We start from the raw sequence: 27033 nt of genomic DNA, 5'->3' as shown, positions 1-27033 counted from the left end.
ATTTTCTATACAGATGTTATCAATAGATAACCAGAGATGCTAATAGCGATGTCAATTTAAATTTTTTTTCAATTCTTTAACAATTATTTAACAATTGCATTAGAAATCGCGAACCGTTCGATTTCTATTTTGAGAACGCATCAAGGCATCGATTCCGCTGCTTTATAATCAGCATGAAAGCCTACGCTATATGTTCGCGTGTGTCATAACGATCTGATACGGAAGCTCGCGCGCGCGGCCTACGTATCGCACGCAATTGACGCAACAAATGCATACAGAAACTTAAGCGGTGAACGAATCGAGTTGGCGGATGAGATATGTGCCGTCACGGAATCAATAAACGCGGTACGCGCTTCAATATTTCGTCGGTGCGAAGGTACGAGAAACGGAAAGGAAAATAGGACGCGACCGGTAAATCGGGGTAGGAGGCAGGAAGATAACGAGCGAGGGTAGGACGCGATAGTGAATGAGCTGAGGGGGTGAAAGGAGGGGAGATGAGGGGGGTATAAATAAGAGGTACATATGTGGGCGTACATTGATCAGACAAGGAGAGCGCGATCTCCGCTGAAGCGGGGTGAGGGGAAAAAAGGGACGAAAAATGTGGAGGATGACGGAGGTTGGAGCGTGATTAGAGTTCGCAATGTGGAGAGAGAGAAAAACGGGGAAAATATATGTGCGCGCTTGCGTGACGCGCGCGCGTTAACGGAGGGAGAGAATAAGGGAAGCGGAGTGAGCATCCCAGGGAGAAGAAGAGGAAGAGAGATAGAGAGGAGAGATTGTATCGGAGGGGTGAGACGGGGGGAGAAGCTGAAGAAGGGGTAGAAGATAGGCCGGAACATCAGACGTCTACGGACCTGCCCGCGAGCCTCGTTCCCTCCCTTTAAGTTCGCACGTTTTTTTCCGCACTATATCATTTTTCCTGTTAGTTAGACCATCGTTTTACGCGAGAGGAAGCCCAGCTGGGATCAGGATGGCCACGTCCAACGATGTCAACGAGAAGAGCTACATCCTCGACGCGAAGAGAAACTTCGAAGACGTGAGTAGAGACCGTTGTGAGGATCTGTCTCATTCCGCGTAACGGCGGATGTGGTTGGCCGAGGTTTCCGGTTTCTTCCCATTTCCGTGAGCGAGGCTACCGCGATATTCATACGGCAATTCGGTTAAATATGGAAAGAAAATGTTTCGTACATCGCGTTTCTTCTGACATTTTCGTCTTTCCAAGACTCGTCACGCTTGAGAAATGGACAAATCTCTCGCGCATTACACCGGACGCTACTGAACAGATGGCAGACGTCTTTTTTTTTTTTTTTTTTTCAACGAGATTGCAACAAATTTGTCGCGTGACTCTCGAAGCAATTCAACTAATTTAAAAGCAATTTAACTACGGCGGGATGTAATTTATTATTTATTTATTTTTTAGCGGATGTAAAAAGTACGAGAAAGTCGTCGGCCGTATCATTTTCGCTACTCCGTTAATTTAATTCGTAAGATCGCGCTCTTAATAACAGTTGAGCGTAGAAAGGTCTTAATTTCTTTACTGTTTTGCAATTCTCTCCCGTGTAATCGCGTAAAGCCAAACAAAAACCACATGATTACAGGCCTTTTGACAGACGCGTCCGATGTTTTCGAGACTAGCATTTTAATTAAAGTTTTCTATTATCCCGAAGAGGAGACGTTTTCTCCCGATTCTATCCGCCGCGAAAATTACCGTAATGACATTTCGTTCAATATGTCCGTTCCCGATCGCTTCCGTGATTTCTCGCGCACGGATTCTCTCATTTCTTTTTCAAATCATTGCGATGTCTGAAACTGTCAATAAGAATACTCGTATGGGTGCACGAGCCACCCGCGCGAGCGACGCGCCGTGCAAGTGAAAGTGTGAGTGACGGATAAGGGACGCGCGTTGCCATCGGGTTTTCTGTCGCTTACGAAAAAAAAAAAAAAAAAAATCAGATACGCTCTATAATCGTATTTGCACACAATCATCCCTTTACTGATGCACTCTTTCGAAAATTCGATAGGGCGGCAGTCTCGCATCCGAAGAATCCTACGATGACATGAGGCGATTAGTTGGGGTAAGGAACCACTGCTAATTTCCCCTGCATTTTGTTCCTTGCTAGTTTTTTTTTTTCCCCCACCCTGTTGAGAAAACGCGATTAGGCTGCCTGCTGCGCTCATTTCTAGTTTACGAAATTACGCGGCATTCTCATCCGTCGTCGGACGGGCGACAGTAGTGGATTTAGAACAGAAACGCTCCACGCTTCGCTAGTTGACCTAATGACATCCCTGGCGTATTGTTGTTCCCGCGGCGAATCGGGGTCGATGCACTTTCGATATTCGCCAATCTGCACGATCATACGGCCTGCTGCGAGCACGATTTAGCACGTGCGCTATCGGCCGTTTGCCGCGCCGACAGCTCTCTTTTTATCGCTCCCTTCGTTCTCGCTACGATATCACGCCAAATTATTATTCCGCCTAGCTGCCGAAACGCTAACCACTCGCTCGTGCCCCTAACAGCTGATCCGCAACAGCTTTATATACCAGTTTTGCATATTTATGTGACGTTACGCGGAACGCCTTCTTTTCGCCCGCTTGCGTCATTAATATTCATAAGCGCCGAAATATATGAACGTCCGCAGAATATTCACGAGCATGCGAAAATACAGTGATGAGACACTGATTAGCGATACGTCGTCACGCTAATTTTCTCGCGCTTGTGTTATTATAAACAACGATGTAATAATGTCGTCACGTGTTGCAGGAGGAGGAAGAGGAGGAGGCTGGAAAATTTAATAGCTTGCCGCTCGCGAGTTTTAACTTCATCAATTCCATCATCGGCAGCGGCGTGATCGGTAAATGAGAAAAATAACTGACTTCGACCATTGGTAGAAAAAAAAAAAAATACCTCAAATACAATGCCTGCTTAACATCCGCGGGAGTGGAAATCGCGCTAGAGATCGATATGAAATTTTCCAGGAATACCGTACGCTCTGCATCAAGCTGGCTTCGGTCTCGGCATCGGTCTATTAATTCTAGTGGCGGCGTTAACCGATTACTCATTAATTCTCATGGTGCGAAGCGGACACATTTGCGGCGAGATGAGCTACCAAGGTTTGATGCGAGCGAGCTTCGGCCGCGTCGGCTTCTACATTCTCACGGCGTTGCAGTTCATCTATCCTTTTATTGGTGCGTACAGGTTTTTTTATCTTATTAATGAAAAACAATTAATTAGACCGGTCGTTCTAGCTCGTTGCCCGACGAGCGGCAGCGAAAGCAGTAATCGCGACACGTGGAACATTTTTATCGTTGCAGCGATGGTCTCTTACAACGTCGTCGTCGGCGATACGGTGACGAAGGTCCTGATACGAGTGACGGGAATAGACGAGACGAATATTTTCGCGCATCGACAGGTCGTCATCTTTCTGGCAACCCTCGGCGTCACCATTCCGCTTTGCCTGTATCGAAACGTCGCTCGACTCGCGAAAATCTCCTTCCTCTCGCTGGTCTGCGTCGGCTTCATTCTCCTCACTATCTTCATTCGGATGGACACCATGGCCGCCACGGTGTAAGCGTGAATCTCTCTTGCGGAAAGACTGCGGAAAATTTTTGCAGCTCACCACTCGCGAGGTCACCGTGCGTTAATCATAGGCGTGATTAATTGCAGTCCGAACCGGGCCGACAGCTGGAGATTCGCCAATCTGCCGGGGGTCGTGCCGTCCGTCGGCATAATGGCATTCGCTTTCATGTGCCACCACAATACCTTCCTGATTTACGGCTCGATCGAGAGAGCGACCCAGCAGAAGTGGGACGTGGTGACGCACTGGTCCCTCTTCACGTCTTTCCTGATCGCCGCGATCTTCGGGGTCGTCGGCTACGCCACCTTCACGTCGTACGTGCAGGGCGATCTCATGGAGAACTACTGCTGGGACGACGATCTCATGAATTTCGCCCGAGTCATGTTCAGCGGCACTATACTCCTCACTTTTCCGATCGAGTGCTTCGTTACGCGCGAGGTAACGCCGCTCGACACGCGATTACAGATCTACACCGGCAGCGGAATTAAAAGCATGCGATTTGCGGTATAATGAAATGCTATTCGTATCAATGTTCACGTGAGCGATCTCTTGGCTTCAGGTGCTCATGACGGCTATCAAGGGCACGGACGAATTGGAGGGACACGAGGCTTATGTGCCTAACTCGGACCGCAAGTACCTGATAATTACTTTGACGATAGTATCAGTGGCATACCTGATCTCCATGCTGACGGATTGCCTGGGCGTCGTCCTCGAGCTGAACGGCATCCTCGCCGCGGTGCCGCTCGCTTACGTTCTGCCCGGTCTCTGCTACCTCAAGCTCGAGGAGGGGCCCATACTCTCGTCCAAGAAGCTGCCGGCGCTCGGTCTGATGACCGCCGGCATCCTGGCCGCCATCTCGGGCCTCCTGCTGATCATAATTAACAGCAGCTCCTCCGGCAACAGTTGCTCCCACGGCAAGATAATGCCGTATTGCGTCAACAATTCGACCGCGACGGTGCGACTCGTCCTCGCCAGCACGGAGCCCGGGATCTAAGTTTAACAGACGAGCACGGTAAACCTTTAGTTTTTAAATTGTAAATCTGCCGAAATTTCGAATGAAAGTATAGCGTTTTAATTTAAAGGAGAGTGCAATCGGGAATTAAGTAGCATGCACACACACATATATATATATATATATACACACATATATTTAACGATACAAATGGAAAATCAGGATTTGATATTGATTTATCAGTAGGTCGCATCTTGACGCAGCGTGTGCGAAATATCTGTTCGAGTGCCGAAGAAGGTCGCGAAAAGTGTCAAGTAGCGCAATCGCGCTTCTATTCGTGTCGAAAAATGTCAACACTATCGCATTTCCTCCTTTCGTCTTGTCAACTAATCAACTTGATATTTGAAGATATATTTTATGAGACGGCTACACAGTATTCCCCATTTCTCGTATAACCGAAAGATTAGCTTAACTTTCTGAGAATCACTCGCCGACACTTTTCGAAACTGAAACAAGAGAAGCTCCTCGGCACTTTAATGGATACAATTATTTCGAAAGTTTCGAGAAACGCGAGATTTTATACGAAGCTTGCAGGAAAGAGCTTGAAAGTTTCTACGAGGACACCTACACGGGAGAAGCAGGACTTTATCTGTGAATGAATATATATCGTTTCATTGCGAGGATTATAATATTATATCATCACGTACAAATCCTGAAGAAAATTGCGATTCTCGTTCACGTAATTCTATGCGTAACGTCTTGGATAGTTCTCATAGAAACAACTTATCACAGTGCTCTTAACGATGAAGCAGATAAAACAAAAAGCAGAAATCAAAGATATTCAACTGTGTTTCTTCTATAGCGATAATATTCGTCGGACGAACGCACACTCGCAATACTTGAAATCAATGCAATACAGGATTCGGCTTACAAGCGAAAAATCCGTAAATTGGCAATAAACCTTGCCAATTTTTTCTGTTGAATATATAAGTCGTTGGATGTTTATTGTATGCAAATTTACCAGGTTACGCAACAAAATCGCAATTTATTGAAGTCATCGCGTACGCAACGAGCTTGAGAGATTCGTGGGTGAAAAATGATGAATTAATTTCCCGCGACGTACATTGTTAGAAGGCCAGAATTTTAACGTACCAATTGATGATATTATTCAATTTCCGATATTCGATACCGAATAGTATCTTGTATTTAGTCTTAATATAAAGTTCCAGGAATAATTCTTTAACAAGAAAAGACTTCCGTGGCAAAATGCGCGAATTTTAAGAAATAGTTATCGTGATTAGATTATTGTGATTAGAATAACGTATAACGCGTGTGAGCTAAAATCTCATTATATTTTTAAAGAAATGTTGAACAGACAAATGGTTTATAAATGACGGGATATATATGTATACACATATAACATATATATACACGTATATCTATACACACATACACACATACACACATTTGTATTTTTTCTTGATAAGCGACTAATATTGAATGTTGAAAGTAAGAAAATTTACACAATCTCTATTTAAATGCTCATAGATGATAATGAGTCCATAATTTATGGCTTAAAAATATTGCAATAATTAATCTTTCTAGTTTGCCTTGTCTAAGTTTGCGTCATTTTACTTAAAAAAAGAAGAAAAAACCAACACCTTGGCCTTTTACGAAAGAAATTCTGATCGTATTTAAGAGTATATTTCCTTGCACATATACAAGCTTTTTTAAAAGATTTAACAATGAGAAAAAAATCAAAAAGAATGAAATAGCGATAAAATCTTGCGCGCTGGTACAATCATCGCTCAAATTTTCTATTCTCGCTTAAAGTTCAGTTAATCTAACACAAAAGACTTTGGCTTTAAAACTGAATATTGCTTTTATAGAGAGGAAAGGTGTGAGAGAGAGAGAGAGCGATATAGTGGATCAAAATATCACACAAAGCCATAGTGAAAATGATACAATCACGAAGCGGAAGCTTCTGCTTTCTGACGCTTTACACAAATTACATTGATTAAAGACCACATAAGAGGAAAGTATTTATCACGCATGTCCGCGTGCTATAGTACGTAAGGAAAATGAATCAAATATGTTTACCTGTTTACGTATATTTGATGAATATAAAGAAAGATTTAAAAAAGCCTATTTAAGAGATAAGAAATTATAAAGAATCTAAAATTGATATATTATAGGGAGAGCCTTTTGTCTCGGCCATTTGGAAGAATAGAATGTATTGTTCGTAAATGTATAAAAATTACAGAGCACGATGAGGCAAAAGGTAAAGATTCAGATATATATATACATATATAAATATATGTATTCATATACATATATTTATATATGATGGTGCGCTATCACGCACATACGCACACGCTATTCCGTGTCGTTGTGGAACAGAATTGTATGCCTTGCCGAAAGTTTTTCGATATTATGTTCAAAGAAACGAGTAGAGACGCGCGATACTTGCAATATTATTCTTTATACGCATATTGCATAATTTAACCGTGGCGAAATAAGCGTACGCACGTGGCGTACGAGAGGAAAAGAAAGGTTTATTTAATATTTCGCACTCATTCGCAAGTTCCTGTCGATCTCTAGGCGAACGCACGCCCGTTCCATCATGTTTCACTTGAGGGTTCGATAAACATTACGTGGTTGTGAACTTTACTGCACTCGCCGTTACACTATAGTGACATTAAGATTATCGTTATTGATTCAGATGCCTACACGCGCGCGCGAATATGACTGGACATTTTACGAAGCTAGACACAAACCCGGAAAGGCTTTATTCTAATTAAATATTCCACATTCAACTTTTCTTTCGCTCTCGTAATGTGATGTGACGAGTAAATGTATATTATAAGGTTCTTTACACGAGGAAAGACACACATAGATTATCAACTTCGACTGTCATGTGATATTATTTTTACTTTTCTTCTCTCTACAAGCTCTATCGTATAAAAATAGAATTCAAACAATGCCTCAAATATCTATGTGTAATTGAACATTTAAAAGATTTAACTGAGATTTAACCGAGCAACGGATCGGTGAAACACTTCGAGATATTGATTTGACGATTTCACATTGCGGAATGTGTAACAAAGGTTTACCAATCTGCTGCTCATCAGTCTGAAAAAATCTTTCAAGTGCCAAATTTGATGAACTTGAGAAAAGGAAAATTTATTTGTTAGACTAATTCAATCTGAATGTTCACGTAAATACCTGAATGTATTTATTTATTACTATTGATATTAAGCAAATTTTTTACGCACAAAGCGAAGATCGTTAAATGATATACACGAGAATATAATTTATTATTTGTGCAATGCTAGTTTTATTATATACATATAGTTTTTTATACATACTTAATATTTTTCAATAACAATCTTTGCTTTGACGTAAATGCTATTTTTTCAAAAAATGGATCAATGTATTTTGCAAAGTGTTTCCAGCTAGATAAAGTTAGTGGAACGTTCTGCCCTCAAATACCTTTGAATTCTTAAACGCTTCTCCGATACGAGGGACATTGTATACGTCGAGAAAAATGAGTCGCAACAATTTTGCAAGACGAGACAGCAGTTTAAGATATCAAGTGTGTGCGTCAGATACGCAGGTGTGTGTATGCGTGTGCGTAGCCGCGTGTAAAACGATCATGGAAAGAGTCGTACTTTGTAAATAGCGATCTCGCGTTATTCCATCGTCGCGGGTCTTCCGACCATATTTATTCTGTGATAGATAAATGCGTTTACAAGGGATGTGCGGGTGTGCAAAATGCGCGCGTACCCGCAATGCTACGCTATGATGTTACCTAAGTTTATTTCGCGAAATAAGACGAATTTGTGATTAATGCAAAAGATTTTCTGTACGTACTCTCTGTCATTCCTCTTTCCCGCATATGCTTATTTACGCAGCAGCATTGTGTCACGTGTATATCACGGCAGCGCGTCATGTTTTTTGGCTCGATCCGGGGATAATCAAGCAAATCTCACTTTTCTCCAGATGATTTATCGGCCAGCGACAGAATTTCACTCCACAATGAGAGTAAGAGTGAGTGAAAGTGATTAGAAACACTCATGCGCGTTTTCTCCGCGTTTGAGTCCGAAGAGAAAGCGTGCTCTCTACGCTCGATGTTTATCCATAGTTTTTTATCTAACCTGAAAATCTTCAGATTACAAATTACAAAGGTGAACGTAACGTTGAAAAAAAAGCGGCTTATCATTTTGCCAGAAATTTTTCATCGCAACGATGTTCGTGCAATCGATATAAGAATGATAAAAATGAAATGACCTTCGGCGACGCTGCAGCAACGACGCATTTCAATTTTTCCCTCGTTTCCCGCGCTCGATCGATCCTTCAAGACGAAGTCGCCGGCGTCGTGGTCGTCGCGACGCCGTTCGAATCTAATCACGGCGCGTCATCAACCCCCGTCGCCTGCACCGCCCCGAACAGCTCGATTCGGCCTAGTTAGCCCCAGTCGGTTGGCAGTCAGCGCCAGTTGGCACGTTTGACTGCGATAATTGCGATATATTGCAAGTTGCGGTCGCAGGGCTAGCTTCACGGTATTTCGAAACGTTTTAGACTGCGAGATCTCGATTGTCATCCATTGCCCTAATCCATTTTCGCATGAACGACGATGCTCTCGCGGATAATCGTATCGTCTATCGTTTCGAGTACGACATCGCATCCCAACCCCGTGTCGCACACAGCGACGTTGGAACAGCTGTAATGTGAAGATTGCCGCTGCTGCTGCTGCCGCTGCTGCTGCGGCAACAGACGTGGTGACGATCGGTGGTGATGGTGGCGACGACGGTGGCGAAGGTTAATCACGGCGGCCGCGGGCGTTCCAAGCACTCCGAGCGAGCTTGATAGTAAACGGTCGACGCGCGCGTGGTGGCGGTTGTCGCGCTGATAATAAGTACCGGAGCCGCGGCCATGAAATAGCAGCGGAGAATCTAGGAATTGCCGTGAAACTCGACACGCCACTGTGCATGCGGCCACGCACTATCGTCAGTCATGGACAGCACGGCGTACAGTCCGGGTGGGCTGGCAAGATTGTCGGCGTTGGTGGGTGCACCGGAGGCCGCGCTGCGTCTCCTCGTCTCTATTTTGCTAGGTAAATCATTTTCCTTCATCGGCGAATGTCTGTTTCTCGACGTCTGCCTCGTTTTTTGTCGCAAGTTTTACTCTGACAAAATCGATTCGCGTTCATTCATAACTCCGCTTGATCTCCAACGTGCAACCATCCCCCTTGTAACTCCATTCTATATCCCCTTTGGGAGATCGCCTTCCCCCCCTCTCCCATCCCCTCGCTTTGTTCCGCTACGCGTTGCATCGTGTACATAGTTAATGGTAATCTATAAGCGTAATTGTCCCTATGAAGGTTACTCATCTAATCGTTAACTCTACTCGCTTTTGCTCTTTAGCTACTGCATCTCGCTTTAACGACGAGTTGCGAAGCATGTGCGCGGACGCGAGTTTCAGTTTTTTCAACGCGACGATGACGCTATCATTGTTTCATCTCGTGCGTTTGTACAGGGAAACATTTATACTTTATTCTGTTTACAGCAAACTGACAACCGCTCGTTTCAGCTCAGTGACGCGTGATTGTATTATGTACTTACTTGGCATACAAGCAGAATGATGAGAGAAAAAGCACGCGTGCGTGTGTATGCATGTGTTTATTTACGATGCGTCGTATTACATAAGTCTTTTGTGTTATATATCATTACTGACTAACAGGTGCGGTCTATTTTATATTAATAAACTCTGCCTCTGTTCCTCGGTCCAAAGTTAATTAAGTTTAAATGTGTCACACGAATAAATGAATCACTTTTGCGATAGCGTTGAGTGTTGTTGGTAGAAAAAATAATGTTTGCGAACATACGAGAAACAAAGGATAATTAAAGGCATCAGAAATTATGATGTGAAAAAAAGATAAAGAGGTGATTTCTAATGCAAAAGAAAGATATAGATAAATTTTTGTTGAATATCACAATTTCTGTTTGCAATTAGAATCAATGACTTGAACAGGAATGGTATGATTTATCTACTATCTCATTTTTGTATAATTATTTCTCGTTCGATATTTTATCTACTAAAATTTGAGAAAGCTAATTTTTAAAATTATTTATTCTAAATTTTATTCTCACACATGCAACTAATATTTATTAGAAGATAAAATATCGAAGAGATAATCTCTTTTACAGATAAATCTGAAAACGTATACACAAAGTATATACGTCATTATTTTTTGACAATCGCATAATTAAAATTTTTCTAGATATAAAATTTATTCGCTACATTTATTTCACAATTAACTATTGTCGTTTTTTAATTATAAAGTTTGTTTTAGATGATCATAATTATTATAAATCGGATAAAGTGGAGTTTAGTCTTGTTTGTGTTTAGTTTGATAACAATATATATTTTATTATTATAAAATTTATTACTCTTGCTTTAAATTAATATACGTAAATAATGAAATAGAAAAAACACGGAAATTACTGAAATAATTGATAATAAGTTATAATAATGCGAAGAATAGCGACTATATAAAATTAATTATTTGATTTCAGGGTTTCCTGTTGCTCTTCTTCATAGATATACGCTGTACGGCAAAGATCCTATTCGTCAGCACTTATTTTTCATAGCATGCGGTCTGTCAATTGGTTATTGGAATTACGGTAATTTGATTGAACAATATCTCTTTATTTGCGAAGAATAGCACACAAATTACAAGTGTCTGTTTATTTGTCTGTTTATTTGTCTGTTTATAAAAATAACTTCGATAATTATGATTCACAGATTGTAACATACTTCATTCATCAACGGCGGTATGTGCCACGTATCTAATTTTGACAATTCTCGGCAGTACCGGGCTATCCGTCATCGTGACGTTTCTCTTCAACATGATGTATCTACTTTATGGTAAAGTATACAGAAGATATTTTTCTTATCAAAACGAACAACTTCTACACGTCTACTCTGTAACTTTCTAACGATCGTGGCGCTATCGTTGCGCGTCGTTGCGCAAGTATAACGTATCGTCTAATGACTGCGGAATGATACTCGTAACGATAGCGATATTATCGTTGCAATTTACAGAATATGCAAATAAAAAGGCAATTTGATCGTATTTATTGCCGTATTATTGTTCGAATTCTCGTTGCTAGCTGCAAATGATCTTGTTTGCAGTTTACAATTAGATTTGCATTCCAATAAGATATATAAAATATTAGAATAATGATGGAAACAAAGAATTAATTATATGAGTTTTAATTTTACATTATTTTGCATTTTTTTGATTATTTGTTGAAAAAGCAAACATTTACATAAATTAAAATAATTAAAAATAATTTCAATTTATTACGAAATTCATTACAAAACTTTTAAGTATAAATAACTTTTAAATTCTAATTTATTTAAATAGTGCTTTATTCTTTCTGCTATTTATTCTTTTAATATATTAATATACATAAATTTACATTTTTTTAATATATTAATATACATAAATTTACATTTTTTCCTTTCGAGCGATTCTCTCGGGGCTACAAAGTATTTTAATGATATTATTTTCCAACACAGGCTATTACACTACCAGTACCCAAGAGTACGATATAAAATGGACAATGCCGCAATGCGTGTTGACCCTTAGGTTAATAGGACTTGCATTTAATTTATGGGATGGTCAAAAACGTGACGTACGAACGCTATTTCTTTTCATAATTTCACTATCTCGCTCATCTTGCGGCGTAACAATCACTGATCATATTGTAGGCGGAACTGTCTGATAGCCAGAAGCAGGTAACCTTGAAGGAACGACCGTCGCTGCTAGAGATTGCGGCGTATGCTTACTTTCCCGGCGCATTTCTAATAGGGCCACAGTTCAGCATGCGACGTTATTTGGATTACGTCAATGGTCGGCTGGCAGAACGTGTACGTTAGCAAAAATATGTTTTTTATTATCGAAATCGATTACGAGTTTTATCTCTAATTACTGCTGTAAGGTCACATTTTTTGTTTAATCAGTTTACAGCAGTTTACAGCATGATTAAACTGCTGTAAACTGCACGATTAAACAAAAAATGTGACCTTATTTCGATAAGTAGCACACAAATACTCTTTGTATTTTAGGATCCTCAAACTGGCGCCATCAAGCTACCAGATTGCGTGTCGGTGGGATTGTCGCGCGCTTTTATTGGATTCATATATGTGGCGGTGTTTCAGATCGGAACACTTTACGTCTCCGATCAATATCTCTTTGAACCGTCATTCCAGAAACTAAATTTAATAAAGAAGTGCTTGCTCATAGGCCTGTGGGGCCGGATCAATCTCTACAAATATGTTAGCGTCTGGCTGATTACCGAAGGGGTATATAATTGAAATATGTCTTTGTAACGCTCATCACTTTCTATACGCGCAACAAATCGCGATTTATTGACCTATTTATTCGACGATTTCAGGTGTGTATTACCTTCGGTCTGACGCACAATGGAAAAGACTCGGAGGGTCGTATTAAATGGGACGGCTGTGCGAATGTTAAATTGCGAACATTCGAAACTTCCACGCAGTTCAATCATTACATTCTCTCTTTTAACATAAACACTAATCACTGGTGCGCCGAGTACATCTACAAAAGATTGAAGTTTCTCGGCTCAAAAATATACAGCCAAATAATGACGCTACTCTTCCTTGCTCTCTGGCACGGTTTTCACTCCGGTTACTATCACTCTTTCTTCATGGAATTTATTATAATGTACTTCGAACGAGATGTAAGTATGCGTTTGTGACTCGTAAACAGAGAAACTCGACTAATTGCTAGTTTCAAACTAATTTCCGGCTCTCCTTTTTCTAGATTGGACCAGCGCTACAGAACAGCGAGAAAGTGCAAACGTTATTAAAAACACGATGGGAAGCGCGTCTACTCGCTTGGATCTTTCTGAAGCTTTACAGCTTTGTTTTCATGGGATACGCCCTCATATCGTTCGTATTCCTCTCGTATCCACGATATAATCAAGTTTACGGCAGTGTATATTATTGCGGACATGTGCTCTTCCTATTCTACCTGTTCCTTGCACCGTACATTAAACGGATGATTGGCCAGAAACACAACCGTCAGCGATCGCACCAAGAATAAGGTGATACAATCTCTTTTACTGTAATATTATCGGTACGTTGCCCTCGTATTTGTTTGCTGCAAATCGATATCTAAGAAGACGTACAGCTGTGATGTGACGCAACGGATGACGATTTTTGTGTAGTTACACTATCACTAGTCTTCAGCGTTTTAAAGAGATTGTGATAGCGCGTATCCCAGTGAAGATAAAAGACAAAGAAAAATATTATCATCATTGCTGCGTTTCATGGTATAATTGAATATTGTTTAAAATATAATCAATTTCTACCTTTTAAGCATCTTATAAAGACGAAATCTTAATGAAAAGTTTCTTTGCAAAATTCGTTGTTTAAACGAAATGGTGAAGGATATTGCAATATCCTGCTTAGAAGGATAATACTATTAGAAATATTTGATTTATAAATTAATGTATTATTTAGAAAAAAAATTTCATTAATTTTGGATGCCTATATTTCGAATTTTCCACGATTTTAATCTTACAATTTACAGATTCGAGAAATTCTAATAATTTTAGATATTTTAGTATTTTCGTGTAACACAATATTTTTGTATCTTTATATATGTTTTCTAAGTGTAGCATATTTAAATGATTGAAGTGCTATTTATCTTTCATTAATCAGCACTTTTCAAAGTCTTGCAATTTAAAGCGCAAATGTTTAAACACTTAGACTTTTATAGTGATAAGAACGAGCGATGTATAAGTGCAGCAATTGCTGAAATTAAGCAAGTGCCACAATTCCACAGAGGTCATGCGTTAGTAGTCTAATCATTGCAGTCTAGGTATTGCAATAAGAATGAATTCATCGAAATAAGTCCATTCGGAAAAGTATGTTCAGGAATATGTGGCAAATAGGAGAATAACACCGTGATTGCAAGTGCGAGATGAGGCAAAACGATCAGGGATACGCATACCATACGCGATTGAAATTGAAGCATCTATTTTACCGTAGTGTTGCATCTTCTCAGCCTCAGATACAGTTAACCGCGTTTTACCATGGATGTAAATACGAGAGTGACAAATTACCGTTAACTCTAGTCGGGTATTTATCTTCTACCGCGTATACGCACGCTCTATTAATATCGATATATAGCATAAATTGTTCGGAAAAAGCGATTTTCGACCTTACCTTATACATTCGCAATTATTTTCGTAGATGAAAGTAACAACGATCTACCTATTCACGTTACCAAGCGGTAAGCCACTCTTATTGCGCACACAGCTCTTATCGAAATTGAATGAATAGTCAGATACCAGTACGATATAAGTGAAGTGTTCAGATATTGATATATCTTGCGATCTCTCGGCATTCTATCGTTCGCACTTGCGAGCGATCAAATTAGATAAACAATTTATATTTCGCCTAATGACCTTAATTTATCGATCGAAGGTACGGCTAGTCCGGCACCTTCGTGACATAGTCACGTGCGGGTTTGTAAAGTTTTAGATACTTGAATAAATAGCGTACAGGAATGTATAGGAGTCAGGAATTATATTGTATACAATACTACTGTTGTACACATATTGATTCGCCGATAGCGTTTGTTAGGATTGAAGCTGTAGAGCGATTTAAACCGATTTTTCTTAACGCGATACCTTTATCTAGTTGATAAACGCGAGCGCACGAATTATGACAGTTTTTAAGAATCGCTGATCATTCGTCTTGTACTTAATTAATGCTAACGCAAAATATTTTAAATAAGTGCGCTCTATCGCATACCTGCAAAAATCTTACTTTGGCATCTCACGTTCCGAAACGTCTTCGAATCGTTATCGTTGTAGCAACTGCAAGAACTGTAAGCGACAGATAGTGACGCGCGAGCAATAGGCACTTTTTCGAGAGTTTTCAAACTTGCTAGATGATTATTCGAAGTAAAAAGATAAGGTAGTTAGAGTAGCGGGGGGGGGGGTGCGATTTAGATCACAAGTTTGACTCCATACCGTATCACTAGCGTGAAGCTCGACGCGGATTGCAAGACTGCGAAGCGAAAATTAGTGGAGAGTGAAAGGCGACGAGGTGATCAATAATACTGGAAGTGTGTTGTTTGATATAAAAAAAAATGTATATTTACGATTATTTTCTTAAAAAGATACAAAAAGAAACATCGATGTCTCGATATAAAGCGATTTGTTTTTATATTATTCATTTAAGAGAGCCGACTCCGCGTGTACTCGGTCAGTCGTTCGAGAACACTTCGACATCACGAGTAGGCTTAGCAGCACGAAGCGTCCGCCTCTTAAGCACCTTTTAACACCATGCGGCCTATCTTACGAGATATTGGCAATATATACATCCCTCCTACGATTATGAAAACTCGCTGGATTCGCGCTCGCGACACGTCATTGCGAAATGATCGGGAAGTAGTTCTCGTAGAGAAAAAAAAAAAAAAAAGAAACTATCTCTAAGATGCCGAGTTTCGGATACGGTCGAATCGACGATCTAATACGGCCCACTGGGACCCGGATGTGGTGCTCCGTAACTGTCGATGGGCTGTCCCGGCTGTTGCCCTGGTGGGCCGTATTCGCCGCTTTGCGTCTCCTTCTGTAATGCATAAAAATAAACACGTAAGGGATAAGCTGAACGATGAAATACGCATATATATATATACATACATATGAATTTTATACTGTAGTCCGTCGCATGTTATCGCGAGCGGCCGTGGCCTTTTCTGTGATTGCAATTCGTAGAATTCACTAGCTTAATCTTGTATTCGCATTATTGAAATCTTGCCGATACACATATCTAGCGTAGCTGGCAGACGAGCGACTCGAAGTGACTTTTTAGGGTTAGAGATATTTTCAGTAGTTCGATTGATGCTGTAGAAGAACGTTCCTCGGCCGGCAAGCGAATGAGTTTCGATCCGATTATTTATAGCTCTCTAAGCGGAATGCAGCGTGTATAACGAAATATTTTTTGTAACAAAGAGTTATAGAGCGATTAGTGTGTACAATACAAGTTAATGGCTACCAATCGAGACTCTGTTGTGAAAATTTCAACGAGCTTGCTCTCGCACCGAACATTGAGAACAATTCCTTGAGAAACTTTCCAGTAGTTATTTAAATCACCGATATGGCAATCACCTTGGCAACTTTTTTTTTCATAGCCGAATCATGAACAGGTGATCGATTAATAATGAGGTCGCATGCCTGCCTGAAATATATGACGTGTGGATATCATTCACATATCCATTTTACATTCACGCGCATATATTAACGCGAGAAAAAAAAGACGCGTCGTCTCGTTCACTTTACCATTAAAATGAGCCATTTATATTCTGCATACGATGCGTCGCACTTTCCTTTTTCGTCATTAAAATGTTCTCCGTTCAACCGAAATTCCCACCTCGATAGATTGCTTTAAAAGCGATCGTTTGTCACGCGAAACATGCTCGCCAACATTGCGCCTTTTAGAGATTGCACAATGCATTACATTTAGATTTAGACGATAAAACGTGTGTCATCTCTGTCGAGGCTAGGCATATTATTATACCAAAATCACTGAATCGTAAGGTAGAAGAAGACAAGAAACAAAGAGAGCGTCACCTGAGTCTTGTAGCGGATGAAGTAGACTTCGGGCTTGCTGGGCTGCGTGGGCGCTTGCGTCGGGAGTACGACATCGGGCGCTTCCTCCGGCTTCTTCACCAGCACGTAGATGAGCGTCTTCTCCTCGTCCGGTTGCGGTAGCGGCGGCAATTGCGGTGCGGTCGGCGTGGGCGGTGTCGGCGCTTTGATGAACACGATCTTGTAGTGCTTCTGCGGCGGCTGCGGCTGCGGTATGTGCTTGGGCGGCCTGTACTCCGGCGCTTCCGGCGGCGGCACGTGGACGTACACGTGCTTGTGGATCACCGGATTCTGCTGCGGCGGTCCATAACTGGCCGCGGGCGGTCCATAGCTGCCCCCGCCGCCCCCGCCGCCGGAGGGCGGAAAGTACGAGCTCACCGGCGGCTCCGGCGCCGGTTTCGCGAGCACCAGCGCGACCGACGAACAGGCGATCACGAAAATCGTGCTCTGTTGGGAGAAGAAAGCCGGCGATAATCGCATGTGATAAGAATAATTTTTTCAACCGATGATAATGAAAGTGCGATTTATTTTTAATTCATTATTGGCGCGAGTACTTTGTTCTTTGATTACGCTCGCGATAACGCGCGCGCAAAGATAAATCACCTCATTACCGCTCGTGTTGACTTAATGTGAACGGATGAAATGCGCAAAACGATATTGCTCAACGTATCAGTCAGCGAATTTGTAATGGACATTTTGCCATTTACGCTTCTCGCGCGTGTGATTCATCGCTATCCATCCGAAATCGGCGATTCAGCGATCGAGGCGTTAATTAAGCGATTAAAATGACTCGTTTGAATACAAATTCCGACGATGACTCGGTACTCGCGCTCGATTTCTGTGTATTTATCTTCGACGGAGGCGATACGTAACGGTGTTTTCACAAGTGCCGCTCGCGCGTCAAACCGCTTGTTAGAGACTTTCAATAAATCGCGCGCTTCTCCCGGCTGTCAATCAATTGGTCCTTAAAACCTCGTAATCGACTATACCGATCTTTTCACCGCGCGACAAGAGAGTCCATTAATTTAGCATGCCGTTTTTCAATTCTCGCGCGACGGGCACGTTCCATTAGCGTGCGCGGAAGAGACGATATCGTCAACGTGCGTAAGGGATAACTTACTTCGCTCGAGCGTGACTTCCTACTCACTTAACGACCCGCGATCGTTTAATCATGCTTTAATGCCGCATCGCAAAACTCCAGAAAGCCAGTGCCAGCTTTCGCTATTTTCCTTCGCGGTGTAATTATCAAGACCGTGTCGGAGTGAATAGCGGGAGGGTAGACGGCGGCGGGATCCCTTTTACTTTTGCTCGCGATAGCGCGCGCGCGCGCGAGCGAACGCGAATTCAATTCGCGAGATTCACATGCACTCGATGCACTCGGGAGCTCGAGGGACTTTTCCTCTCTTCTCTCGCCGGGAAAACACGGGGTCGCACTTTCCATCGCTTAAAAAAAAAAAAAAAAAAAAAAAAAGCAGACGCGGCCACTTGGAACCGATGATGTAAACGCGCGGATTCGATGCGGAGCAGATCTCCGCGCGCGTTACCCAAGGGACGGCTCGAGTAGAAAGCGGGCGTTTTTTGTTTCGAACTTTTTTTTAAAAATTCCTCGGGCGAATTGTCAGCGTGCGCGTTTCGTCGGCGAGAGCGCGAACGGCCCGAAAAATGTGGCGGGCACAAAGTGATCGGAGTGGTTTCGTAAGGACCAGAACCGAAAGTTAGTCTCATTAAAGCGCACCTGGTCACTCGATCACTCGTTACTCGGTAAGAGTATTGCGACAATCGAGGCTCAAATTTAGCAACCGGTCTTGAATATCCCGAGAGAGACGCGTTCGCTCTCGAAGTTTCTGCGATCGCCCTCGATTAATAACGCGATGAAAGTTTCGTTCGATTTCGGAAAATTGCAATCGAATATCACAAGTGTATCGATGGAAGCAAAACGCTCCTCGCACACGCGCGACGAGTATAAATGATAGCGCGATGGTTTCGTATTTTATTTGCGCTGTAAACGAGCCACTCGAGCGAATAATTTGATCGAAGTCACCGATGCGGTCACTTGCATTCAACTCGCGAAAGACACGAAGTGGCGCACTAATAAATGAATAAAAAGAAAAAGAGACAAGAAAAAAGGGAAGGATAACCGCGTATCGCCTTTCGGATAGCGCGAGTCCTTTTCGAGTTTGCCGAGCGATTAATTAAAGAGATCTGGCCTCGCGTTACTTACTGCGGCGGTCCGCATTTCTCCCGCGTGCGTCGGATACAGAGTACTCCCGAAATGTAAGTCACGTAGAAAAAGAGGAACGTCTGAGCGGGCGTTTCACTTGCGAGCTTTCACGCGTGTGGCGTGCGGTCGAGCCTCTTCCGAACTTTTATAGAGGCCACCGAGGGGATACCTCTACGGAAAAGGAAGGCACAGGAAGGTGGACGCCGTCGTATCGTTACGCGGCGCCTCTTCATGGGGGTTTCTTCTCTTCGCTGTCATCATCGTCCGCGCCGCCTCCTTCGGCGCGCTCGGCCGGCCCCGCGTTTGCGACCCGCGCGGACCAAAGGTGCGACACGGCTAGAAAAGGAAAGTGCTCCGAAACGAAGATTCATCGCCTTGCGGAACAATTTAGCCGTTTAGCCCGATGACACTGCGTGACGTCGGTGCGTGGCCCGCCGAGAATTTTCTCCCGTCGGAATCAAAAGCGATTTTCCTCGATTACGTTTAGCATTCCAATCGGCGATTCGTCCGCGAAATACAGGTCACAGGATTTAGATCGGCCAAAATTCAGAAGCGGAGTAATTAATGAAACGTCAAATATATTTTTTTTGTTCGTTTTTTTGCGCAATTAATCGTATCAAGTGCTAAAAGTATGTTATGGATATCTTGTACTTGTCGCTGAATTTTTGTCATTTGCATTTTACCGAAAGACTGAGGTATTTAGAGATCAGCGAGAATAGGAAACCGCTAGAATTTGCAAATAATAAAAATCGTATCATCCCGTGATACTGGAATAATTTTCACTTTCTTCGCACCAACACGCTTACCGCATAGCTGCGCATTACGTAAAAGGTGTGAAAAAGATATTTCTGGACGGTGCCACATCTCGATAATAAAAATCTATATTTTACTACTTTATTCGAACGTGTCTCTCCCCCAATCGATTTAAATGTCTGATTAACTTCGCGGTGTCGAATAAACCGCCGTGGAGATGTGAGTTATTCGTCGCGCTATCGTAATCCGTGGAATGTCGCGAAACCGCTCTTGACATAACTACCTACACTCGATCGATGAGTACTAATGAATTATTCATTATTTACCACGAGGACGCGCCAAAGTAGTAAAACGTGTAGCGCGCCGAGGAACAGGAACCAGGATAAAGTGAAGCGGCTACTGTAAACCGATCTGGCGTTCATTATCTCCGATCGGATACCATTACCATTGCCGGATGAGATCGTTACCCAATGTTACTTTCTTCCTACTTTGTTGCCGCGCGATTATCCGCCGTTTTAGATGCGAGAGAGCAGTCGAGTACGGCGAACTCGAATTCTCGAGTCGCCTGGCGGTAGGCAGGTAGTTGTCGCAGTTACGCGATTGCATGTTCGAAGGATATGACCGGCATTCGTAACGCATCGCGTTGTACATTGGCTCCGCACGTGAATAATACGCTCCGCTCGGAAGAGTTTTGATATGCGCCGCGCGGCGCGCCGCAGCATTTCACTCTGATTTCATCCTCGGGCGCTTGACCGGCGAGTTATTTATTGGACGTCCGTGCCTGCTCGCATGATCGTGCGCGCCAGGCGAGCGGAAGCTACGGAGACACGATTCGCCGTCGAAGGCGATCATGCGTGTCTTATCTGGGTCAGTGGTCCTCGAGCTGAAGGACATTGCTCTCTAAGGAAAAGGAAAGGGAAAAAAAAAAAAAAAGAGGAGAGACGAACTAGAGATGCGTTTTGCGCAAAAGGATATTAAAATCCTCCCGTTCCTTTTCTTTTCACTATTGTATGGAAAGACAGGTAATGCCACGCTGGAAGCTACGCTGAGAGATTTGATTTAGTGCGAAAAGAAGGCAGTTCGCGCCTCGGTGAGTCGGAATTCATTTTCCTCTCGGCCGCTATCGTCGCGATCGCGTTACAAGCGAGCTGCAACGGAGCAGAAGGAGAGGAAGAATCTGTGACGGTATCAGGGCGAAGGTATCAGAGCGAGTCGGGTGTATGAATTCGTTTGTTGTACGGGTGCGCGCGCTCGCTGGACGCGCGAGTGAACGTACCCGTGCCGTGTAATATTACATATACGCGTGTGTGTATGACGCAGCTCTTAGCGCACCTGTATCATTTATTATTACATATAAAAGCGGGTGCATTTAGTCCGCGGACAAAACGGCGGCGATTGCGCCACTCCGAGATTGCCCCATTCGCGACAATTGACAGTTATTTTCTTCTGTTATTGAAAAAAAAAAAAAAAAAAAAAAATTGCAATGAAGGCTTAATAAACAATTAACCGACGATATAATCGGCCTATCAGCGTTCAATAAATCCTAAGCCACTCTTGCGCGATAAGATGTTTCGCCAAGCGATTACTTAATACTTGTACTTCGCGGAAGCCGCTGGAAAATTGATCGCTGTCTTACGAAGCGCGCGCGGTGGCACAGCGGGGGCAACACGTCAAACGCAAATACCGACGGCGATCCTAATTAATAATATATTGTATATACACTTTTCGCAGCTGAAAGTTACGCGGCTTAATAGTCGCCGTTGGAGACGAGAATTTCACCCGGCGCGACGCGCCGAGAGTTAGGAGAGATCGTCGCCGAGTTCTTAATTTCTGATTCCCTCCCGTCGTATGGGGTTAGATTCCAAGTCCGCCTTCGATGACTCTCACCCGCTGTCGCGTCTTCGGATATAATAGGATCGGCGAGACCTACATTTGCAGGCCATTTTCACTTAAGCTGCTCATCGCAATCACATCGAGTCGTGACGGGCCGTTTTGTTTCTCTCGCATTATACAATGAAATAAATTAGTTTTTCCATTATAAATCGACAATGTAAATTAATGGAATACATTCACTCCTTAATTATTCCTTATTGACGGTTGAACGTATGCAATCTATCTCCTACCTTTTTTTTTTCCCAGCGAAAATGGATCTCTCGTAACAATGGATCAAGGTTTGTCTATTAATTTGCGAGACGTAATCGCCGATCTTTGGCAATTTTAAATCTACCTCTCTGTCGGACACGAGTTACTCGCGCGCGTTACGTCACATTATTCATATGATTATCCGCCTGTGTGATGTCATAATCCAGGACATCGCGCTGGCAGTGAAGGGCCGGGTGCTTAAAAACGCGCGCAGAGCTGCCGGCCTCGATGGACGATCTCGCCCGTTACACCGTAGCGCAATTTCAAAAGAATAGTCTCGTCTAAAAGTGTAAAAATGGCAAAGGAGGAGGATTTCGCCTTCGTGTGAAAACGGCGCTCATATAATCTTCGGGGGATGTCGAAATCGCGTTGTGTCGCATTATACAAACACTCCGTTCTCGCTGCCCACCCTTAGACTCCAATGACGGTCGATAGAGGATTCAAAAAATTCTCAAACTCTCTCGGAGACGCTTCTAATTCTTTCGAAATCACCCGGTGCGCTGCGGAGAATCCCCAAACTTTCAACGGCTCTCTCAAGGCTGACGGGGCTATCGAGTATCTATTTATTAATGTTTCGGCACGGACGGATTGCGGATTCAGAGCTCTCGCGCGCGGGAGATCCGTATGCGCGTATGATAATGTAATGGCGACGGGGAGAAAGACATTCTCACCCGAGGAATTCGGGCGCGCCCTTGGCCGATATCGGCACGCATCGATTTCAAAATCTGCGTGAAAAATCGCGCCGGTACCGGGTCCTGGATGCCCGGCGATCGGCCACGGTTCGCTACGGCCGCCCACTTGGACGGCGATGGGTGAAAGTCAAACTAATTACGGTACGAGTACGCTGCTGCTGTATTGCAAAACCCAGCGCGCGCACCGCGGCACGATGCGATTCACACTGCGAACGCGAATGCCGACCGCTAAACCGGAACACATATAACGCGCTCGCGGTGTGCAGCCACCTTCTTTCGCCTAATCTCACCGCGATCTCGAATGCGATTAATCTCGTTTTTCTACGTTACATCGCCGCCGCGTAGCTTACGTGTGTTCTTACGGATTATATGCCTCTTGCGGTATGCGAATACCGCTAATCTCCGGGAGGTAATAGATACGCAGAACTCTATCGAGCTGGATGCGCGAGGCGTAGCTCGAACAATTTTCGACGACGCGTTGGAAATTTGCACGTCGTTATAAGTATATCGAATATCTCTGATCATAAAGCGGGACACCTGTTCGGCAATGCTCCTCCACCGTGCCCGATTTACCGGGACAAATTTCACCGTACGAATTTCACCACACGCGTGTAACATCGTTAAAACTTGCGAAAGCATCAGGAAACTCAAACGGCACACCGTGATCAAAACCACTTTACCCGTTTAATATAAGGATAATCGGCAACACATCAGATTTTATCGTGACACAATTATATTTCGCTTCATTTTACATAAGAAAGAATAAGTGGTGTCAAATTTCAACAATCTCCGCTGATTTCTACAGAATAGAAATCTTCGACTTGGTCGCGCTCGACTTTGTTTCGTAAATGAAAAAAATGGAAAAGTCATCACTTACATCCACGAGTGGCGCAGCTGTCAATTGTGTAAAATAAATTTCTAATAATACATAACAATCGATTAAATTAATTTCTAACAATGTACAACAATCTATGCGTATATACACACATTTATATATATATATTTTTTTCTATACTTCTACATGGTTATAACTCTACTTGTCATATTCTTGTTTGTTATTTTTGTCTTGTTTTTTATCTTGTCTTATTTTTTATTTTTATCTTGTTGCTTAGTCTCGTCGTGTCTTTTTTTTATTTTTGTTGAAATCTTGGCTCTACTTGGTCTTCGTCTTGTTCAAAAAGGGTCTCTAGAAGAGTGAGCTTTAGATCTAGTATCTCTAGAAAATACTCTAGGCCGTACTTAAATAGAAAGACATTTTTTTTCATGAATTTATCTATAAAGGAGATAGTGTTATAAAATACCGTGACTATCGATTTATCGCGCCTGAAAGTACTTGATGTATAGTTATTGACTAAGGACGTCAAATTGCCATAATTTGAACTTAATAGATTTCTTACTAATTTAATTTGAGTTTTTATGTAATCTTCCCATGAAAATCCGATCTTGCTAGGGTCTTGCAAATCCAACGAAGAATGCATGTTTACCACGTCATCTTCCGTTTTCCTCTTGATTATCTTCGACGAATATTTGTTCAAAAGCGTGTTTAAAGCGTGTTTGTCGATTTTAGAAGACTGGGTGTTAATATGGTCGAGGGTAGTTATAATTTTGTGCCATTGACGAATGAAGTCATCCCTCGAGAGTGATGCATTTTTTGGGTGAATTCCACCATAGTTGTCATCGAAAGTTAAAATACAAGATTCATCCCAGTCATTCGTCTTCCGTTTAGATGACCTGTACTGCCAATGTATCTTAAATGCATTTATGTTTCTTGCACCTGCGTAAAATGAACAAGTTTTTGAAATAATATTTTGTGTTATTGATTGTATTCTCTTTGAAAAATTTCTCTCTTACCTGTGTGCTCGTTGATCTGTACAGCTGATAGTATAAGTTTCATCCAGATTCCCTTCCGAACTTCAATATTCCATGCTTTGTCCTTTAAAATATACGTCAAGAACGGGGACAAATTTAATTTATGATAGAATGTAATAGCCAGCTTGCTATCTTGCTCTGGTTTGCGAATCCACTCATCGTCGAATGTGTCAAATGTGTTCCACAACAAACTCGTTAATAAGTTGAAAGTTCTCAATACTTGAGTATCTGTTTTTTTTTGACACAGCTCTAATGTTCCAGGTATTTGTTTGATTTGAAACGCCTCTTGTAAGGTAACATAGCTTAATACTAATAAATACACAACCTAAAAGAATAACAGAGTTGTCATTGATATTTTATAAGATTACTTTTTTCTTGTGTCTTTCAATATTGTCAAATAATTCGAAAACGACCGATCAGAGTCAAAATACGGTCGCCAGAGCACATATATCTCTGTATAATCGTTTCCGCTGAAAAATAATGTCTCGATTAATGTCGAAGCGTTTAAAAAAAAAATATATATCAGCTTTAAATTATATAGAAATATATACGCTGATAATCATATTTTGGCAATTTCCGTTTTCGAATTCTTCGATTTTTAACCCGAAAGCCTGCCCTACATTGGTTTTTCAATGTTCTCGACATTTCACTTTCAGATCGGCTCGAGTACTTGAAAATTAATGACACATCAGAACGTCGCGCAATAACGATCGTTACCGATCTCGCGACGGGAATTGAGACGGCCGTGCTCTGAAGATGACCATCTTCGTCCACACGCGAGCGTGTACGCGCGTGCAGATTCTAAGACTCATTCCATTCCATTCTTTCGACACCACGAAAGCGAAAGCAGGCCGGAACCGACGCGGTTCACCGGTCTGTGATGGACCACGCGTGCGTGTCTTGAAGAGCAAGCTTCGTATCATATATACATACGAGAAGTACGCGATCGCGTAAAATAACGTCTAAATCGTAACTGCGACCGGCGTATTGATGAACGGACGGTAATTTAATATGCTTCCTCGAGCGTGCCGCGTGCGTGGTATTGGATTATTTAGCCCGCGGCTCACATACGTTACATATGTTCATTCACGAAACTTCAATTGCAAAACGGCGAGTCTTGACAATGAGACCGCCTTATATAACAAAGATACCTTTCTCTGATTGCTTTGTAACTACCGGCGAAATTACATGAATGGATCTTCCCTGAAAATTGCGCGGAAGGTCATTATTCGCGTCGCGAGTATCTCCGGTTTTTTTTTTTTAACATTAAGGAGAAAGAAGAAGAAATAGCTCGACGATTAAAGTCCCGAGTTTAAACTTCTCCGCTTTACGCTTGGCTGGGATTAACTGAAGAAGCGAGATTTCGGCATTTATTCACGTTGTACGCGGATATAGCTGTGTTCCTTTTCAATTACGAATGCGTAATTACTTTGCTATGCAAAGGAAATTTTCAAAAGCAATAACAGCACTTCCGCGTGTGGAACTCGCCGTTACACTCGTAAGACCTCGGAACTGTAACAAAGTACGTACGATTACTCGCGAGCGCTACCAGCAATTATGACTCATTATGCCCTCCGGTCCGGTGGAATCTAATTACGCCTACGTGATTAGCGTAGAAGTGAGTGCTCGAGGAGAAAATAACGTTGGCGGGTCATGTGCGAAGCCGTTTGAAAAATGTACATTGCATATCTGCGCCTGTATTCTGCCGCGGTGCCACTCGTGTGGAGCGATTAATTGAAATTAACTTTCACAATTCGCTAACTACAGTCTGTTACAATTAGAAAAACGCGTTAGCACCTTGCAATATCACAAAACCGTGAATTTGATTTTAACGGATTAAAGAAAAATGAAAAAGCGCGACTATTACATACCTGTGTGTGTCTTGCAAGCATGTTTAACATGGAATGAACGTTTTGTTAGATATTCGACGATTGCTAATCGATCACACGTATTGTTAGAGGTCGTCTTCGTCAAGCCAGATATGTTTTCTTTTCCGAGATATGTACATTTGGAAGTAAATAGAGGCAGAAGAGCGTTGTCCTGAGTATTATTATTTTTGCCCGTGGAATATTTTTTTCTTACTTCCTCAGAATTTCAAGCGCGTTTTCGAGCTATCGCGAAATGCCTTCTG

At 42.4% G+C, this 27033-nt stretch overlaps 4 protein-coding genes across 9 annotated transcripts; 2 read left to right on the top strand and 2 right to left on the bottom strand.

Moving 5' to 3' along the window:
• Positions 1–13: 13 nt before the first annotated feature.
• On the top strand, positions 14–8384 carry LOC105676342 (putative sodium-coupled neutral amino acid transporter 11). Of its 2 annotated transcripts, XM_012374138.2 has the most exons (7): positions 14–1036; positions 2022–2075; positions 2762–2852; positions 2977–3186; positions 3313–3565; positions 3665–4013; positions 4135–8384. In XM_012374138.2, the coding sequence occupies exons 1-7, from the start codon at positions 971–973 to the stop codon at positions 4567–4569; spliced, it is 1458 nt and encodes a 485-aa protein (XP_012229561.1). In that variant the 5' UTR covers positions 14–970; the 3' UTR covers positions 4570–8384. The 2 variants fall into 2 exon arrangements, with proteins under 2 accessions (XP_012229561.1, XP_012229562.1); XM_012374139.2 differs by lacking the exon at positions 2022–2075.
• A 932-nt stretch (positions 8385–9316) lies between these two features.
• Positions 9317–24198, top strand: nes (lysophosphatidylcholine acyltransferase 3 protein nessy). Of its 2 annotated transcripts, XM_067352496.1 has the most exons (9): positions 9317–9643; positions 11106–11213; positions 11335–11457; positions 12115–12230; positions 12307–12465; positions 12664–12900; positions 12993–13301; positions 13385–13667; positions 21931–24198. In XM_067352496.1, exons 1-8 carry the CDS (start codon positions 9544–9546, stop codon positions 13664–13666), a joined length of 1434 nt encoding a protein of 477 aa, XP_067208597.1. In that variant the 5' UTR covers positions 9317–9543; the 3' UTR covers position 13667; positions 21931–24198. The 2 variants fall into 2 exon arrangements, with proteins under 2 accessions (XP_067208597.1, XP_012229563.1); XM_012374140.2 differs by lacking the exon at positions 21931–24198 and having other exon boundaries at positions 9320–9643; positions 13385–16641.
• LOC105676348 (acidic proline-rich protein PRP25) lies at positions 16030–19743 on the bottom strand. Its single transcript, XM_012374148.2, has 3 exons — positions 19447–19743; positions 17208–17672; positions 16030–16206 (listed from the first exon to the last, which is right to left on the bottom strand). The coding sequence occupies exons 1-3, from the start codon at positions 19459–19461 to the stop codon at positions 16105–16107; spliced, it is 582 nt and encodes a 193-aa protein (XP_012229571.1). The 5' UTR covers positions 19462–19743; the 3' UTR covers positions 16030–16104.
• Positions 23749–26928, bottom strand: LOC105676346 (uncharacterized). 4 transcript variants are annotated; one of them, XR_010889469.1, is made up of 3 exons: positions 26433–26453; positions 24885–25227; positions 23749–24807 (listed from the first exon to the last, which is right to left on the bottom strand). XR_010889469.1 is itself a non-coding variant. In XM_012374143.2 (3 exons), the coding sequence occupies exons 1-3, from the start codon at positions 26801–26803 to the stop codon at positions 24164–24166; spliced, it is 1017 nt and encodes a 338-aa protein (XP_012229566.2). In that variant the 5' UTR covers positions 26804–26928; the 3' UTR covers positions 23749–24163. The 4 variants fall into 4 exon arrangements, 1 of the variants encoding a protein (XP_012229566.2); XR_010889470.1 differs by lacking the exon at positions 26433–26453 and adding an exon at positions 26054–26072; XR_010889471.1 differs by lacking the exon at positions 26433–26453 and adding an exon at positions 25523–25541.
• Between the last annotated feature and the right edge of the window lie 105 nt (positions 26929–27033).

This window comes from Linepithema humile, chromosome 3 (assembly GCF_040581485.1).
Source record: "Linepithema humile isolate Giens D197 chromosome 3, Lhum_UNIL_v1.0, whole genome shotgun sequence".
Classification (NCBI taxonomy): domain Eukaryota; kingdom Metazoa; phylum Arthropoda; class Insecta; order Hymenoptera; family Formicidae; genus Linepithema; species Linepithema humile.
The sequence above is the reverse complement of the archived record's forward strand: the minus strand, read 5'-3'. Positions and strand labels throughout refer to the sequence as shown.

What these genes read in the sequence shown, in the direction of transcription:
- LOC105676342 (XM_012374138.2), top strand. Translation starts at nt 971, where the DNA reads ATGGCCACGTCCAACGATGTCAACGAGAAGAGCTACATCCTCGACGCG. An exon ending in CGAAGAGAAACTTCGAAGAC is followed by an intron (nt 1,037 to 2,021) that starts GTGAGTAGAGAC and finishes AAAATTCGATAG; the next exon opens with GGCGGCAGTCTCGCATCCGA. An exon ending in ACATGAGGCGATTAGTTGGG is followed by an intron (nt 2,076 to 2,761) that starts GTAAGGAACCAC and finishes CACGTGTTGCAG; the next exon opens with GAGGAGGAAGAGGAGGAGGC.
- LOC105676348 (XM_012374148.2), bottom strand. An exon ending in TCATCCGCTACAAGACTCAG is followed by an intron (nt 16,207 to 17,207) that starts GTGACGCTCTCT and finishes TATGCATTACAG; the next exon opens with AAGGAGACGCAAAGCGGCGA.
- nes (XM_067352496.1), top strand. Translation starts at nt 9,544, where the DNA reads ATGGACAGCACGGCGTACAGTCCGGGTGGGCTGGCAAGATTGTCGGCG. An exon ending in AATTGGTTATTGGAATTACG is followed by an intron (nt 11,214 to 11,334) that starts GTAATTTGATTG and finishes TATGATTCACAG; the next exon opens with ATTGTAACATACTTCATTCA. An exon ending in ATGGTCGGCTGGCAGAACGT is followed by an intron (nt 12,466 to 12,663) that starts GTACGTTAGCAA and finishes TTTGTATTTTAG; the next exon opens with GATCCTCAAACTGGCGCCAT.
- LOC105676346 (XM_012374143.2), bottom strand. Translation starts at nt 26,803, where the DNA reads ATGTTAAACATGCTTGCAAGACACACACAG. An exon ending in TGCTTGCAAGACACACACAG is followed by an intron (nt 25,228 to 26,773) that starts GTATGTAATAGT and finishes TTATTCTTTTAG; the next exon opens with GTTGTGTATTTATTAGTATT. An exon ending in ACAGATCAACGAGCACACAG is followed by an intron (nt 24,808 to 24,884) that starts GTAAGAGAGAAA and finishes CATTTTACGCAG; the next exon opens with GTGCAAGAAACATAAATGCA.